The 17,254-nt window shown below is 38.8% G+C and overlaps 1 protein-coding gene across 1 annotated transcript in view; it reads left to right on the forward strand.

The window, feature by feature from the left end:
* The window catches only part of LOC132823399 (A disintegrin and metalloproteinase with thrombospondin motifs 2-like), a 235,926-nt gene that overhangs the window by 199,149 nt on the left and 19,523 nt on the right, over positions 1-17,254 (forward strand). Inside the window, exons 12-17 of the mRNA XM_060837195.1 lie at positions 2,694-2,869; positions 4,610-4,743; positions 13,385-13,508; positions 15,224-15,304; positions 15,647-15,810; positions 16,803-16,962. Of these exons, the coding sequence (XP_060693178.1) occupies positions 2,694-2,869; positions 4,610-4,743; positions 13,385-13,508; positions 15,224-15,304; positions 15,647-15,810; positions 16,803-16,962 (839 nt within the window). The remainder of the gene's footprint in view (positions 1-2,693; positions 2,870-4,609; positions 4,744-13,384; positions 13,509-15,223; positions 15,305-15,646; positions 15,811-16,802; positions 16,963-17,254) is intronic.

Genomic DNA, 17,254 nt, shown 5'->3' on the forward strand with positions numbered 1-17,254 from the left:
TGTAATGCCAGGCTACTGCTTTCGAGAGCTTAGTCATCTCTGTGGATATAATCCCAGAACACTTTGGGTTGTGGGTCAGGCTTTCTTTAACAGGGGTCAGGTAATTCTTTGGGGATGGGGATCACAGATCTTTGGGAGCTGGGCTAGGGCTCATGTGCCTTTCAGGATTGTTAACTCTGGAGAAGAGTGTGTCAAAAAGTTGCACAAAGCTCTTGGAACTGTCCACCTTATCAAGAACTGTCAGGACCTGTTAGGCTTTGAGGAATATTATGACCTGAGAGCACTGTCTAGGTGTACCAAGACCAGACCTGTTAAAATGTGTCTTTTCATTAAAGACAGTTATTATTAAGAAAAACAATGTAGAGTTTTATTTTTGTCCTGTGTGCATGGGACCTGTTGATAATCAGTGAGTTATTTTTTTAGATGATTTGAGATCAGATGGTGTGAGCCAAGGGGGTTCATTGGGATGGATAGAGGCCTTTAGGTGGGGCCAGTGGCATTATAGTACATGGGGAGTCTGTGGGATTGAGGGGGATTAAGGGAAATGTGAGGGATGAGGAATAGAGGAATATTTGATTATTTTAGTTTTGGCTACAGCGCTGAAGACCCAAGACAGGCTTTTTACCCAGTCTCCCCACCCACTAACCACTCCATTGAACTAGCAGTCTCTACAAATCTCCTACCGCACAGCAAAATCGAAAAGTGAGGCAGATATATTTAAATATTAGATTTGTGGAGTTATGATTTCTCTCATCTCTCACAAACAACCTGGAAATGAAAATTGAATCATAATGTGCAGGCGTGGCTGAATATCAGCATCGAGTCTTATTGAGATTGTATACTGAATGTATACTTTTAATATATTTTAACAACTGTGAGGTGAGCTTAGCATTGTAAAAGAAGTATTTCAAGATTTGGAAGTGAAGGGAAGGGTTTAGGAGGAAGTGATTTTTTAAAAATTTTAATGCACATCCAGAACAGATCATTGGATCTTTTGTGGCATTATTCAGACTCTTTCAATGTATATGGTATCAATCTGACATCTCTGTATGATCTTTGTACCAGGAGACACCTACAAAATATTTGTGGTGAAATTAATATACTTCACAAATTCCACATTGTCACCCTTCCTCCCAAGTCGTTCCTCCGAAGTCAGTCCTCCTTCCCATGTTGTCCCTTCAGTGTCATACTGACCCTCCTATATCATTTCATTCTTCCCAGGGCACCTCTCCACCATCTCCTCTATCTCATTTCTTCCATGCCATTCTCTCCTCTCCATTCTATCTTTATTCATACCATCCTTCCCATGCCACCCCTTTCAAGACATGCCCATCCCATTCATTTTATGCAAGTCCTATCATCTCCATCCCAGCTCACAACCATCCTTTTTTGCTGTGTCATCCCACTTCCTCATTCAAATACTTCCATACCTGTTCCCATGCATTCCTGTCCCACTCCCATACTGTCTTCCCTGCTGCACCGATTCCTATCTTCAATCCCTAACAGGGATCTTTGCTACCTCCTTTTCCCTCTATCAACCCACACTGCCACTGCCAAATCCATCCTATGGCAGGCACACATGCACCTTGTGCCTTCACACACCAGCCTTATACACCAGCTCAACTCTCCAACCAATCAGAAGAATGCTTCAGAACAAAATTGCACTGTTAGTGTAGAATCTGATTGTGACTCTTTATTCTTCTGGTCCTCTTTATGTCTTTAAGAATTTATTTTTCCTTATCATAGAACCTTAATTAGTAAACAAAAACAGCAAGTGCTGGAGAAACTCAGCAGCATTTGTGGAGAAAGAAACAGAATTAAGATTTTGAGTCAAATGACCCTTCGTCAGAATTAGTTTCTTTTCTTTGCCATTTCTTCTGGGTTTCTTTTTAGTCAGACATTTTTTGCATTCTCATTTCTCAGTGGGATGTGGAGTTATTGTTCGGTTGGCTGTCTGAGCTGGGGCAGGCAGGTGGGATACATGTATGGATCTGTTTTGGTCATGAGCTGGCATCTGGCCTTCGGCACAAGTAGTCTATCAGATGATTAGTCAAAGAGCAGTAAAATACAACAAAAAGTCATCCCTAAAATCGTTTTTCTCACTTGCCTTTCACATCGAAACGTCATTGCTATCTCCTCCCTGCCTCCTTGATCATATCATTCATCTACCATATCCTTTCACTTTGTTGATTTCCTGAAACTCGCATTCCCATTGCTTCTGAACTCGAAAATGAATTTTCAAACATTAAACTGGCAATTACTTGTCAATAGAGCTTGAAGCTAGGAACAATTGCACTGCCTAGTTTTGAAAGGACTGAAAGGCTTTCATTCAGACCTGCAATTTAAAAACTTTTAAAAATCAGTTGAATTTTATGATTGGGTTAAAAATATATTCCCAATCAATAATGGCCTCTCATACCCAGTAAGTGATTGACTATTTAACCAAAGTAGAACATCCCATTGTATATCACACTGCAGGAACTTTAAAGTATGTTTGCCTTTTGATTTTCCACAAGATGATGACTTGTGCATCAGTGCACTTTAGGTAAGATGTATAAAAATGTGATTTATACAAATAATTCTGTGATCATTTATCTTAAAAGTTTGATGATGCAGGTAATATTTTACAGATAGAGCTCAGTAATCTAGCCTTAAATGTCTTGACTGTCAAATTGCTCATTTTCCTCCCCTAGACCTTCCAATGGTGGGCGAGAGTGCTCTGGAGAGAGCTATGAGTATGAGCTTTGTAACACAGAAGACTGTCCAGAGCATTTTGAAGACTTTAGAGAACAGCAATGCAGGCAGTGGAATAACAACTTTGAATATAACAACAGCATGCATCAGTGGTTGCCATATGAACATCGCGACCGTAAGAATGTTTTAACTGTTGTTGTCTATGGCATTTTCATTTTTTCAATGTTCCTGAAAAGTTGTGAGTTAGCAGGTGCACAATGTTAAGGGGAATAAAAGCTTTAGCAGCTTATAATAAACACATCTAAGTATAGCATTACATGTATTAAAATAATTGCATAAAATTGGATGTTAAGTAGAACTGAAAAACCTGCAATTTCAATCGTATACAATAATACTGGTCAGCACCAATCACATTGATATTGCAGGATAAATAGTCAGGGATGTAATTTGCAAGAGATTGTTAGATGTCAGCATTTCTACATTTTACATGCCCTCTTAGCTTATGTCATCAAAAAAACCAGTAAACATGATGGAGAATGTTGCTAATTGTATGATTCTGCAATTCAGTAAAGCTGACCTCAGATTTTGAAGGTGTCAGATGGCACACCCCTGCTGCCACCACCCAAACCAAGTAAGGCCTACTGAACCATCTCTATACAATCATCTCCAATGCTACACTGTCTCCAGGGAAACAGGATGTCCCATTGTAGGGCCCTTGTTAAGGAGTAGATGAATGCCCTGCAGCTCAGGAAGTCAGTAAAAAAATCCAAGAAATGGCAGGGGCCCCAGAAGAACCCAGCAGGGAACCCAAAATGCCGTGGGTACTTAAGCTTGTAATGTGTGTTTCTAATTCTAGATGTGTCTGCAACATCTGAACTATGCTGGCACATTGCAGAATTATTTTTAAGTTCTTTACATCACTATTGAGACAGTTACTTAATAAACTCCATCATTGGGAATAAATAAAAGTGGTAGGTATCAAATACTGTAAATTACAAACTTTGTAATTCTGCATCATGTGTGAAATAAATCCCATTCACAACTGGATCATATTGAAATAAAAGTAGGCAATGCCTTTGCCATTTGACAATGTACAATATATCAATACTCATAAAAATGTTAGAATCGTTTAAGATATGGTACATGGTTACTGTAGCATGTATGGAATGAACAATGGCAGCTTCTGCTCCTCTCTTTTCTGGGTATGTTGTTTGCTAGAAATTGATTGCCATGACTACTCAGCAACTCAATCATTGGTGCATCATCCAATAACAAGATGACAGAACCAACAATTTTCATATTGCAGTTTATGAATAAAGATAAATATTCTGAAGTGGAAGATGGAAATGTTCATACTGGGTCATATAATGGACGTAAACAACTCATGGTTTGGCTGACAGATCATTCCTCATTTCAGCTTAAGATCTTCAGCCCTTTAATTGAAGCAATTAGTGGAATGATTTTCTATCTGATCCATGCTGTTGGTGTCACGAGAGGCGCAAGGGTGTGTACAGAGTCCCATGAGTTTTCACTTGTGGAGCAATGTGCTTCACATATGGAAGTGCACTGTTGGCATCTCCAGTGTGCTTACAGATTTTTTAAAAATTGCTTTTCCTACATGTGACAGTAACAATTTCATTTGTGCAACTTTGCAAAGAACAAAATGTAAAAGCTGACAAAGGGCACACTACTGAACCTTGGGATCAGAGATGACTGCCTTCTTTGTCAAGAGACCACTCAAGCTGATCTGAAGTAGGTGCAGCGATGATAGATTGCTAAGATACTAAAGTGATCATTTAAGTTGCTCATGTAATAAGAAAGGAATTTTCAAAGACATAAAAAGTTGAGTTATTTATCAAATGACAAAATTAATTTGTCTGTAATGTAATTAATATCTCTCAACATCTCTCAACAGCTGAACAAAGGTGCTTCCTCACCTGTGAATCAAAAGAAACCAGGGAAATTGTTTACATGAAGCGGATAGTCCATGATGGAACACGATGTTCATATAGTGACCGACATGACATTTGTGTTCGAGGTGATTGTGTGGTGAGTAATGTAATCTTTTGCTTAACGTAGATGATTGAAGTGACAATTTTGTTTTGAATTCTGTCAAGTGTGCATTTTATCTAGCCCAAGCTAAGCTTAATAACTAGAATGGGTTCCACTGTAACTAATAGAATGATCTTTTAAAATCATATTTCACAAATAAGACTTTACGGAAGATGAATATTTTAAGGTATTCCATTTTATTAATTATATGTGTCTTTTGCACAAACAAGAACTTTTCCATTTTAGAAACCCTAGTATACTACTTCAGTGGCATTGATCACACTGTTTCACAGGCTTGACTGTTCATATAATGATGAAATATAAAGAACTTGAGTGACAACATTGATTGCCTTTTGGCTCAATAATAGAACCATTGCCCTGCTCTCAATTAAATGGAAATTGTTAACAGGACTCACTTCTCACCACTACAAAGGACAGGGTTCTGACAGACTCTTGACTAGATGGGCATTTCCTACCAAACTGACTGAATTTTTCAAGATGGTCACTAGATTGACAGAAAATCATTAAGGGTAGAATTTTAAACCTCTATAGTGTGGCAGACATGTGGAGGGTCCTCGCATCTGTTCAGCTTATGCTGGGGAGGCTTTGCTAGAGCCCCAGGCTGTCTCGACCGTAGAATTTAAATTTCTAGTTTAATCAGAAATACCAACTTTCTTGGATTATGTCTGTTTTTCTCCTGCTTTAAAATAATTCCTGTTTAACCAATTTAACATGTGGACAAAATACATGTAGTTATTAAAATAATTCCATTTTTGTAGAAATCGGCAGAACTTCACTCAACTAACGTTAGCATTTTTGAGCATTGCAAAGCAGCCAATATGTATTGTTTAGTCATAGTGATAAAATGTAATTAACTAAAATAAAGTGTAACCTCTATATATAGCTCTATAATATATGCACACCATATTGTAAGCAGTCTGCTTGTTAGACAGTGCCAATTTTAAAATAAAATAACTAAAGAACAGGATCTAAGAAGAGGTATTTTAGTAAAAGAGAAAAACCACATCATCTTTAGTTAACAAATATTGGAGCAAAATAATTCCATTAACTCCAGCAAAAATTCTGTTTCCTTTTGAACGTTAGATTTAATCGAATAAAATCCAGGTAGAGTTTAAAATAGATTTTCATCTAAAAATATTGCTTTTACAAAATTTCTCAGAGTTATTACCTTGGGCACTCAAGCCTAAACAGAGATAAGGTCAGGGGGTATTCAGTCCTCACATATATCTCTGGGAGAGTTGTACCTGTCCTGATTCCACAGAAAGCTGGTCCCATAAGAAAATACCATCTATGTATCTGACTCTTTGGCAACAGTTCTCCGATATGATCTAGGAGGAGGGTAGGATTGAGGTAATAGCAGGAGAGGCTGATTTCCAGTCAGTACTTGTCATCCACAGAAATTATTTTTAAATGCATTTAACGTACAACTCTTTGTGGCATCTGAGATAATTATTGAACAATTCTAAGTGAAATAATCCTAACATCAGTCAGAGAGTCATAGAGATGTACAGCATGGAAACAGATCCTTCAGTCTAACCCATCCATGCTGACCAGATATCCCAACCCAATATAGTCCCACCTGCCAGCACCCGGCCCATATCCCTCCAACCCCTTCCTATTCATATACCCATCCAAATGCCTGCTAAATGTTGCAATTGTACCAGCTTCCACCACTTCCTCTGACAACTCATTCCAAGCACGTACCACCCTCTCTGTGAAAAAGTTGCCCCTTCGGTCTCTTCTATATCTTTCCCCTCTCACCCTAAACCTATGCCCTCTAGTTCTGGACTTCCCGAACCCAGGGAAAAGACTTGGCCTATTTACCCTATCCATGCCCCTCATAATTTTGTAAACCTCGATAACATCACCCCTCAGCCTCCGATGCTCCAGGGAAAACTGCCCCAGCCTGATCAGCCTCTCCCTATAGCTCAGATCCTCTAACCCTGACAACATCCTTGTAAATCTTTTCTGAACCCTTTCAAGTTTCACAACATCTTTCCGATAGGAAGGAGACCAGAATTGCACGCAATATTCCAATAGTAGCCTAACCAATGTCCTGTACAGCCGTAACATGACCTCCCAACTCCTATACTCAATACTCTGACCAATAAAGGAAAGTATACCAAACACCTTCTTCACTATCCTATCTACCTCTGACTCTACTTTCAAGGAGCTATGAACCTGCACTCCAAGGTCTCTTTGTTCAGCAACACTCCCTAGGACCTTACCATTAAGTGTATAAGTCCTGCTAAGATTTGCTTTCCCAAAATGCAACACCTTGCATTTATCTGAATTAAACTCCATCTGCCACTTCTCAGCCCATTGGCCCATCTGGTCCAGATCCTGTTGTAATCTGAGGTAACCCTCTTCGCTGTGCACTACACCTCCAATTTTGCTGTCATCTGCAAACTTACTAACTGTACTTCTTATGCTCACATCCAAATCATTTATGTAAATGACAAAAAGTAGAGGGCCCAGCACTGATCCTTGTGGCACTCCACTGGTTACAGGCCTCCAGTCTGAAAAACAACCCTCCATCACCACCCTCTGTCTTCTATCTTTGAGCTAGGTCTGTATCCAAATGGCTAGTTCTCCCTGTATTCCATGAGATCCAACCTTGCTAATCAGTCTTCCATGAGGAACCTTGTTGAATGCCTTACTAAAGTCCATATAGATCACATCTACCACTTTGCCCTCATCAATCTTCTTTGTTACTTCCTCAAAAAACTCAATCATGTTTGTGAGACATGATTTCCCATGCACAAAGCCATGTTGACTAACCCTAATCAGTCCTTGCCTTTCCAAATACATGTACATCCTGTCCCTCAGGATTCCCTCCAACAACTTGCCTACCACTGATGTCAGGCTCAATGGTCTATAGTTCACTGGCTTGTCCTTACCATCCTTCTTAAAGAGTGGCACCATGTTAGCCAAGCTCCAGTCTTCCGGGCACCTCACATGTGACTATTGATGATTACAAGTATCTCAGCAAGATGCCCAGCAATCACTTCTCTAGCTTCTCACAGAGTTCTAGGGTACACCTGATCAGGTCCTGGGGATTTATCCACCTTCATGCATTTCAAGACATCCAGCTCTTCCTCCCCTCTAATATGGACATTTTGCAAGGTCTCACCATCTATTTACCTACAGTCTTCATCTTTCATATCCTTTTCCACAGTAAATACTGATGCAAAATACTCGTTTAGTATGTCCCCCATTTTCTGCGGTTCCACACAAAGGCCACCTTGCTGATCTCTGAGGGGCCCTATTTTCTCCCTAGTTATCCCTTTGTCCTTAACGTATTTGTAAAAACCCTTTGGATTCTCCTTAATTCTATTTGCCAAAGCTATCTCATGTCCCCTCTTCGCCCTCCTGATTTCCCTCTTAAGTATACTCCTACTGCCTTTATACTCTTCTAAGGATTCACTTGATCTATCCTGTCTATACCTGACATATGCTTCCTTCTTTTTCTTAATCAAACCCTCAATTTCTTTAGTCATCCAGCATTTCCTATACCTACCAGCCTTTCCTCTCACCCTGACAGGAATATACTGTCTCTGGATTCTTGTTACCTCATTTCTAAAGGCTTCCCATTTTTCAGCCGTCCCTTTATCTGCGAACATCTGCCCCCAATCAGCTTTTGTAAGTTCTTGCCTAATACCGTCAAAATTGGCCTTTCTCCAATTTAGAACTTCAACTTTTAGATCTGGTCATCCTTTTCCATCACTATTTTAAATCTAATAGAATTATGACAGCTGGCCCCAAAGTGCTTCCCCATTGACACCTCAGTCACCTGCCTTGCCTCATTTCCCAAGGGTAGGTCAAGTTTTGCACCTTCTCTCGTAGGTACATCCACATACTGAATCAGGAAATTTTCTTCTACACACTTAACAATTCCTCTCCATCTAAACCCTTAACACCATGGCAGTCCCAGTCAATGTTTGAAAACTTAAAATTCCCTACCATAACCACTCTATTATTCTCATGGATAACTGAAATCTCCATCCAAATTTGTTTCTCAATTTCCCACTGACTATTTGTGTGTTTATAGTACAAGAGTGTGGTGCTGGAATAGCACAGTCCACCAGGCAGCATCTGAGGAGCAAGAGAATCTAAATCCTTAACACTATGGCAGTTGCAGTCTATGTTTGGAAAGTTAAAATCCCCTACCATAACCACCCTATTATTCTTACAGATAACTGAGATCTCCTTACAAGTTTGTTTCTCAATTTCCCTCTGACTATTAGGGGGTCTATAATACAATCAAAATAAGGTGATCATCCTGTTCTTATTTCTCAGCTCCACACAAATAACTTCCCTGGATGTATTTCCAGGAACATCCTCCCTCAGCACAGCTGTAATGCCATCCCTTATCAAAAATGCCACTCCCCCTCCTCTCTTGCCTCCCTTTCTATCCTTCCTGTAGCATTTGTATCCTGGAACATTAAGCTGCCAGTCCTGCCTATCCCTGAGCCATGTTTCTGTAATTGCTATGATATCCCAGTCCCATGTTCCTAAACATGCCCTGAATTCATCTGCCTTCCCTGTTAGGCCCTTTGCATTGAAATAACAGCAGTTTAATTTATTAGTCCTACCTTGTCCCTGCCTGCCCTGACTGTTTGACTCGCTTCTGTTCTCAACTGTATCAGTTTCAGATTGATCTCTTTCCTCACTATCTCCCTGGGTCCCACCCCCCACTTAATTAGTTTAAATCGTCCCGAGCAGTTCGAGCAAATCTCCCTGCCAGTATACTAGTCCCCTTCCAATTTAGGTGCAAACCATCCTTCTTGTACAGGTCACTTCTATTCCAAAAGAGATTCCAATGATCCAAAAATGTGAATCCTTCTCCCATACACCAGCTCCTCAGTCATGCATTCATCTGCTCTATCCTCCTATTCCTGCCCTCACTAGCACATAGTACTGGGAGTAATCCAGATATTACTACTTTCGAGGACTTCCTTTTTAAATTCCTGCCTAACTCTCTGTAATCTCCCTTCAGACTCTCAACCTTTTCCCTTCCTATGTCGTTGGTTCCAATGTGGACAATGAAGTCTTGCTGGCCCCTCTCCCCTGTGAGAACATTCTTCACCCTTGATCCTGGCACCAGGAAAGCAACACACTATTCTGATTTTTCACTGCTGGACACAGAAACGTCAGTCTATTCCTTGGACTACAGAATCCCCTAACACAATTGATCTCTTGGAACCCAATGTACCCTTCGTTGCATTAGAGCCAGTCTCAATACCAGAAACGTGGCTGTTCATGCTACGTTCCCTGAGAATCCATCCCCCCCTTACATTTTCCAAAACAGCATACTTGTTTGAAAAGGATATATCCACAAAAGATTCCTGCACTAGCTACCTACCTCTCTTACCTTTCCTGGAGTTAACCAGTCTATGTGACTGTATGTGAGACATTCCCCCTTCCTATAACTGCCATCCATTACATACTGTTGCTGTTGCAAATTCCTCATTGCCTCTAGCTGTCTCTCTAACCGATCCATTCGATCTGATAAGATTCGTGACCAACAGCATTTATGGCAGATATAATTTGCTGTAACCCTTAAACTCTCTTTAAACTCCCACATCTGAGAAGAAGTGCATATCACTCTACTAAAGGCCATTTTTACTCCTTCACAATCTACAGACCCAGAAAATAACACCATCTTATTCCTCTACAAACACTGTCCCAGGTTAAATTAATAGTTATGGCTTATATTTTAAGTTTAATCAAGACAGATATCTCCAAAAACATATAATCAAGAAGAACCCACTCTACTCACTACTGCAGACTTTCTGTAAGTCACACTTAAAACAACAATACACTTATCTGCTTCTGTGCTATGAACTTCGCCCAACAGTTCCTCCAAGGTCAGTTGTGAATGTCACTGTTTGTTAATTTACCCAGATGCACTCCAATATCCAGCAATACATGAATTCAAAGAGTAAAGGCAGTGTCAGTGTCAGTTTCTTTCTTTCTTTCTCTCTCTCCTGCACTGACCTCACCATGTACTTCCTTTGTTCTTCTCCCTTGTAAAACTGCTGTTGTTTTGATTTTCTTTTCCAAAGTTCCAAATCAATGCAACAGCATATAAAATAGTAATGGCTGCTCCTGGAATTCTAGAAAATCACTTCCAGCACCTAAAATAACTCAAAAAAGGAGCAGCTGTTACAGCCAGAAATTTTTCCTGTTCTCCATCTTGGATTACCCTTGTTGTCAATGTTAAAAATCATAAGACGCCAGGTTATAGTCCAACAGGTGTATTTGGGAGTACAAGCTTTTGGAGTGATACTCCTTTATCAGGTAGCTAATGGACTAGAATCATAGGACACAGAATTTATAGCAAAAGATCATAGTATCTTACACTGATGTGATATATTGAATAAACCTAGACTGCTGTTAAATTTTTCATCTTTTAGAATTTTTGATTCGTTAGTATGTAAATTTTTGATTCATTAGTATGTAAATCCCAGAACTTCTTTCAAGTTACGTTCATGAGATAACTTCTTGTTTTATTTTTAAAAAGTGACATCTCAGCTCAGGCAATACATTAAAGGTATGAGGTAGAGTCTGTATGTATTTCAATCTTGAGTCAGACTAGTTCTATTTCCAAAGCAAGAACTTATAAAATGTCACATGGATTATAAAAAAATCGACTGCCTACAGATTGTGCGCTTTTTGAACAAAATAGAATGTATCTGCAAATATAATACCACAAATGCAAATTCAACCCATAGACTTATGTGTGTGTGTGTGCGCTCATGCATGTGGGGGTGCGGGGGAGGGGGGATGAGAAAAAGAGAGTGTGAGTGTGTGTGTTTGATAGAGTGTGTGTGTGAGTGTGATTGTGTGTGTGTGTGTGTGTGTGTGTGTGTGATTGTGTGTGTGTGTGTGTGTGTATGTGTATGCGTGTGTGTGAGAGAGAGAATCTTTTTGCTATAAATTCTGTGTCCTATCATCCTACTCCACTTGCTAGCTGGCGAAGGAGCAGCACTCTGAAAGCTTGTACTTCCAAATAAACCTGTTGAACTATAGCCTGGTGTTGTGTGATTTTAAACTTTGTCCACCCCAGTCCAACACCATCACCTTCACACCTTGGTGTCAATAATTAATTTTATGAAGGGGCCTTACACATGCATTAGGCTTATTTTTATATATAACCAGATCTAGCACTAATTAACATAGTTAAAGGGACTGTTGCCTTTTAATACAGTTTTGATTTCTGTTTTAGGCATATACCTGCATTGTTTACATAGATTGGGTGCATGGCATCTAACTACCTGGTATACTTTACACAGTATTACACACGAGACAGAAGCATAACACAAACCTTTGCCTACCTCATGATGCCCCACTTTAGGTTGATGGTTCATGATTTGTGCACGCTAACTTCTAAAGGAGAGGTAGCTAAAGGATATAAGGAGGAAAAGCATACAAAGATGGCCATTTCATTTTGATTTTTTTGTGTAGTTATTTACTTATTTTAACAACTTGAACCACATTGCAAAGAGGTGATAGCATGTTAAAACTAGACAAAGCAACAATAGGTCACTTTGTCAATTCCAGAAAAGGTCTGAGAACAAGCTTGCATTTCAAAATATATTCAAAGAACATTTTTACAAATCTCCTTATTTTCTGATAGATTATGTGTTCATTCAACTCCATTGAAATGTTCTTGTTTTATTTTCATAATGGAAATACTGGCTTAATGCTGTCTCATACAAATGCAAAATGGTTGGTGTACAATTGCAATCGCTAACTCTTTTTATCAATAAGGCTATAAAATGGACTAGTTAAGTTCTTGTTGCAGTATGCCTGTGAAATACTTTTACATTTTTTCTTAAGGATTTGGAAATGTAGAGGTGAACTAATCTCAATTGAGTCTTGATTTCACAATTAAACAATGCACAAAATAAGGAATTGCTGATATTTCCTTTGGTAAATTAACGTCTCAAGGTTTCATAGTGCCTAACAACTGAAAGATGATTGAATAATAAGAATACTAATAGTAATACTGCTAAAACATTGATACTTGAAGCTTCAACACATTTCTTTGTGTGCCTTCAGTTTGCTCCCTGGAACCGTCTGTACATATTTGATTGGCAAATTGTCCAATTTTCTGAGACAGTGATTTTATCATTAAAGTTGGGGAATCTGTGTAGACTGTATCCACTAACTGGCAGAGAACTTGGACATGTGATTACTTTTGACTTGTCCCTGACAAATTTTAAAATTATATAACTGTTTATAAAGGTAATAGTACACATGTCATGCTTTACGGATATGTTTGAATATATCTGGAAAATATTCACTTATACTGGCTAACAGGATATATCTGAGGATATTCATCTACCTTATGTTTAAGGCTACATTATGTAAATTAGGAGAATCCTGCGAGTGACATAGGAGTCCATGAATATGAAGTTCATTAGGAAGTGATTACCTAGTTTTAGCATCTTCTATTATTGGACTAACACTGTGTAACAATATCTCAGTGGGGTATGTGTTTGACATTAATGGTTTTCTTAAATACTAATGCTTGTCTTCAACAAGATCCTATTAATGATACTCATAGATTTCACATTTTAGGAAATTTATTTTTCTTTTGATTTTTCAGAAAGTGGGCTGTGACAAAGTACTGGGCTCTGTTAAAAAGGAGGACAAATGTGGGGTGTGCGGTGGTGATAATTCCCACTGCAAAGTGATCAAAGGGACATTTTCCAGAGCACCCAAAAAAGCAGGTTTGAATGTTTGTTTATTATTTATACCTTCAAAAATTGCCATCATAATAATGGACCATAGTGTCTCTATCACTTAGTGAATAAAGACAGCATTCACTGCATTAATTTCAGAGCAAATCGGGTAATTAGTGATAGGTTATTTGATTGAGTACAAAGCTGCCTCAGCTCAGGATGGGAACAGCAGCCAAACTTCCCATTCCTGATTTCCATTCAGAGCCTTCACCCACTGAATTTGCTGTTGAAAGAGGAGAGAGTCTCTGTGTGGACGTATTGGGCCGAAAGGCCTGTTTTCACACTGTAGTGATTCTATGATATAACAAAAAAAATTGCGGATGCTAGAATCCAAATGCTCCACTTAGCTTCTTTCTTTCATCTCATGGTCTTTGTGCCATTATTGTAAATATTTGCTTTCTCTTTGTCCTTTTGGGATCTTGAACTTTGCTGCCAGAGTTCCTAGTTGCCTCCATAGAACCTTCTTAATCGAAGATCTGTCATTTAAAAAAAATTGCTAACTTTGACTGTTTTCATTCCTCGTACTGCTACCCCTGCACCTCTTACCAGCCCTGAAGAGTGCTACTTTCACTCTACTCTCATGATTGCTCCTGACTTTTTGTTAGGTTTCACATTTCAGTTTCTGACCGACTAGCTTCCTAAAGATGTCATGTTTTTAAAATGGGAAACTCATTTATCCTCTGAAAATGTTTCTTTTTAGTTGAATTGTTTCCCTCCACCATTGTTACCTTCAGGTATTTCAGCAGTGAGGCGCACTGCTGATCACCATGCCATATTGGATTGTGAGTGTCAACCACTGGTGGCTTGTGGCTGGGCTATTTCATTGTCACCAGCTTTTCTTTTTTCATGCTGCATTATCACTGGTAGAGAATAAACCACTGGAGAGTCTTCACAAGAACAGGCAAAGGTCTTAATTTATTATTGCACAACAGCAAGGCACAATTACAACGGTCAGAGGTTATAACTCTGTCTCCATTAGGATCTCATGCAAGACGAATTGATTCTTCACCTAAAGATTATGTGAAATCATCAGTTTGGATGGAGCTAAGGCAACTTTAACGTGAACTCTTTCAGAACCATCATTTTAAACAACAACCTTACTGAAGCCGAAGGGAAGTTTTAAAGATAATTTTTCATCCATATCTCGGAAGAAAGTTAATCCAAGTTATTGGCAATTAATTTACCACTTCATGTCAACTCAAAGACAGTTTAATTAATAAAACAGAAACTACTTGAGAAATTCACCATGTCTGTTGGCAGTAGTGGAAAGAGAAACAGAGTTAATGTTTGGAGTCCAGTATGATCTCCTTCTGACCTGTTAAGTTTCTCTAGCAGAGTCTAGATTAGAGTGGTGCTGGAAAAGCACAGCAGGTCAGGTAGCATCCAAGGAGCAGGAATATCTCTCCACCCCGAAATCTCCCTGCCTTCGTTCCCAATGAAGGGCTTTTGCCTGAAACCTTGATTTTCCTGCTCCTTGGATGCTGCCTGAGCTGCTGTGCTTTTCCAGTACCACTCTAATCTAGACTCTGATCTCCAGCATCTGCGGTCCTCACTTTTGCCAGGTTTCTCTAGCAGTCTTTTCTTTAGTTTCAGATTTTCAATATTTAAGGTATTTTGCTTTGATTTCATATCCACTTCAGTTAAAATGTGTTCCATACTTAATAACATCATAATTTTGTCACCAATTTTCTCTGTTCTGAAAGGCTACCTGAAGATGTTTGAAATTCCGGCTGGAGCTAGACATCTCTCTGTTCAAGAATTAAGTGCATCTCCTCATTTCATTGGTAAGTCTTCCCTGAAATGAATCTTGATGATTTGAATTGACCTCATCATTTAAACATAATTCTCACCAGCTATATATATGTAATGGGTCTTTGTAAAATATATGAACTTAAATTCAAACGTTTAGCTGTTCACAACATCCAAGACATACTTTTCTTTGGGGTGCAAAGTGTACGAGGGAGATATTTACAGTGTGTCTTGTGTTTAATGTTTCAAATGTGTTTTTAGTGAAAGTTGGCTTTAAAATTTAACTGCTGTTCAAAAGTTACAGCTTTGTAGTTTGAAGCAAATGTAACTGTAATGTTTACTGAACACGGACTGTGAGATTTCTTTTATTTACCAAGTAATCAAGAACCAAGCTACAGGGAATTTCATTTTGAATGGAGAAGATGATCTGCCTGATACTAAAACTTTCATTGATATGGGATTATTGTGGGAATATACCAACAATGATGACAAGGAATCTCTACAAACCATTGGACCCCTCCGTGAAGGAATAGTAGTGTTGGTAAGATTACGCTCTAGTTACTATCAGTATGAACACAAATATAACTTGTATGCATCAACACTATGAAGTTTCTCATGACATTTGATTAGAGAGTGCAAATGTGAATTTTGAACAGGAATTGAAAGAAAATCAAGGAAAGATGACAAACGTCAAGATTGAAGAGCGAGCTTTTGAGCAAGTTTTTGAAGCTAATGCTGCTATTGCTTAGATTGCTGCAAACAGAATTTTCACATTCTGTGGACGGCTATAAAAAAAGAAAGTGGGACATGACAGAATTCGAATAGTTTCGATTTGTGCATATTCCTTTCAAATCATTATCCCATCATCACCTTTGCTAACTGATGATTCATGAAGAAGTATGATCCTGTCTTTTTGTGGTCCTAATATTGCTTTGGCTCTGATTGAATTTTTGGCTGATTTCTTCATGGATGCATTCTCCTGTATCAGAGGTTTTAGGCTTTGTGCTTTTGTGATTATACAGAGAGAATTAATTGATGAAACTGATTGCCAGGAAGGCTATTTTTGGTCAAGTGACTGAGTCATTTTAAAGCAGTTAAAGTTTGCAAAGGTGACATTATTTGATCATCCTTTCTGGAAGGAATAATTCAAATAGACTAAAATGTCTTCTTTGCCTGAACCATTCTTATGCTGTTTATGAAGTTCTTGTTCCTTTATGTACAGTTGCAGTGATATTTCATTATTAATGTTTGCCCATCAGTGCTAAACTTTCAGAAACTTCATGAGAGCCTGTCCTTCCTTAGAGAGATCTCATCTGCACTCAGCCTGTTCCTTGTTCCAAACAGGAATCAAGCAGAGTTTATGTTGTGTGTTGGCGTTCCAATGCATAATTCCTCCATGCCTTTGTCAATTCATTTTCTTATGTACTTTTCTTATGTTTGTCTACTGTCTGTTACATTGTAAGTGTGAATATTGAAGCAATAGACTTAATAAATATTTGATCATAATATTTATTTGTGCCTTTTGCTAAACAGATGATGCCAAATGATGATACCAAATGCTCCCTGAGTTATAAGTACACAATTCATGAAGACCACTTGGCCACTATAACGAATGAAGTTTTACAGGAAGATATGGCTACGTTTGAGTGGGCTTTGAAGAGGTGGTCTCAGTGCTCCAAACAATGTGGAGGAGGTAATTTTTAAATAGAGCTCTAATCAGTGCTTAGCTTCAATGAGTTGAAAACTGGTGAAGATTAATAAGTCATAAAAGTGCTTACTTACATAAATATTAGAAGAGATCAGTGCCTAATCCCAATTAATTTTGGTTGCCATCAGTGAGCACATAGTTTAAAAAGGTGAAGTAGCCATAACCCTACCAGACTATGGGGCATCTCTTTCATTAGAGAGAGAGAGAGAGAGAGAGAGAGAGAGAACTGGTGGTGGTTTAACCTGAGGGTCACCATGCCATAGGTGACAGGAGGAGT

Source organism: Hemiscyllium ocellatum, chromosome 16, assembly GCF_020745735.1.
Source record: "Hemiscyllium ocellatum isolate sHemOce1 chromosome 16, sHemOce1.pat.X.cur, whole genome shotgun sequence".
NCBI lineage: Eukaryota > Metazoa > Chordata > Chondrichthyes > Orectolobiformes > Hemiscylliidae > Hemiscyllium > Hemiscyllium ocellatum.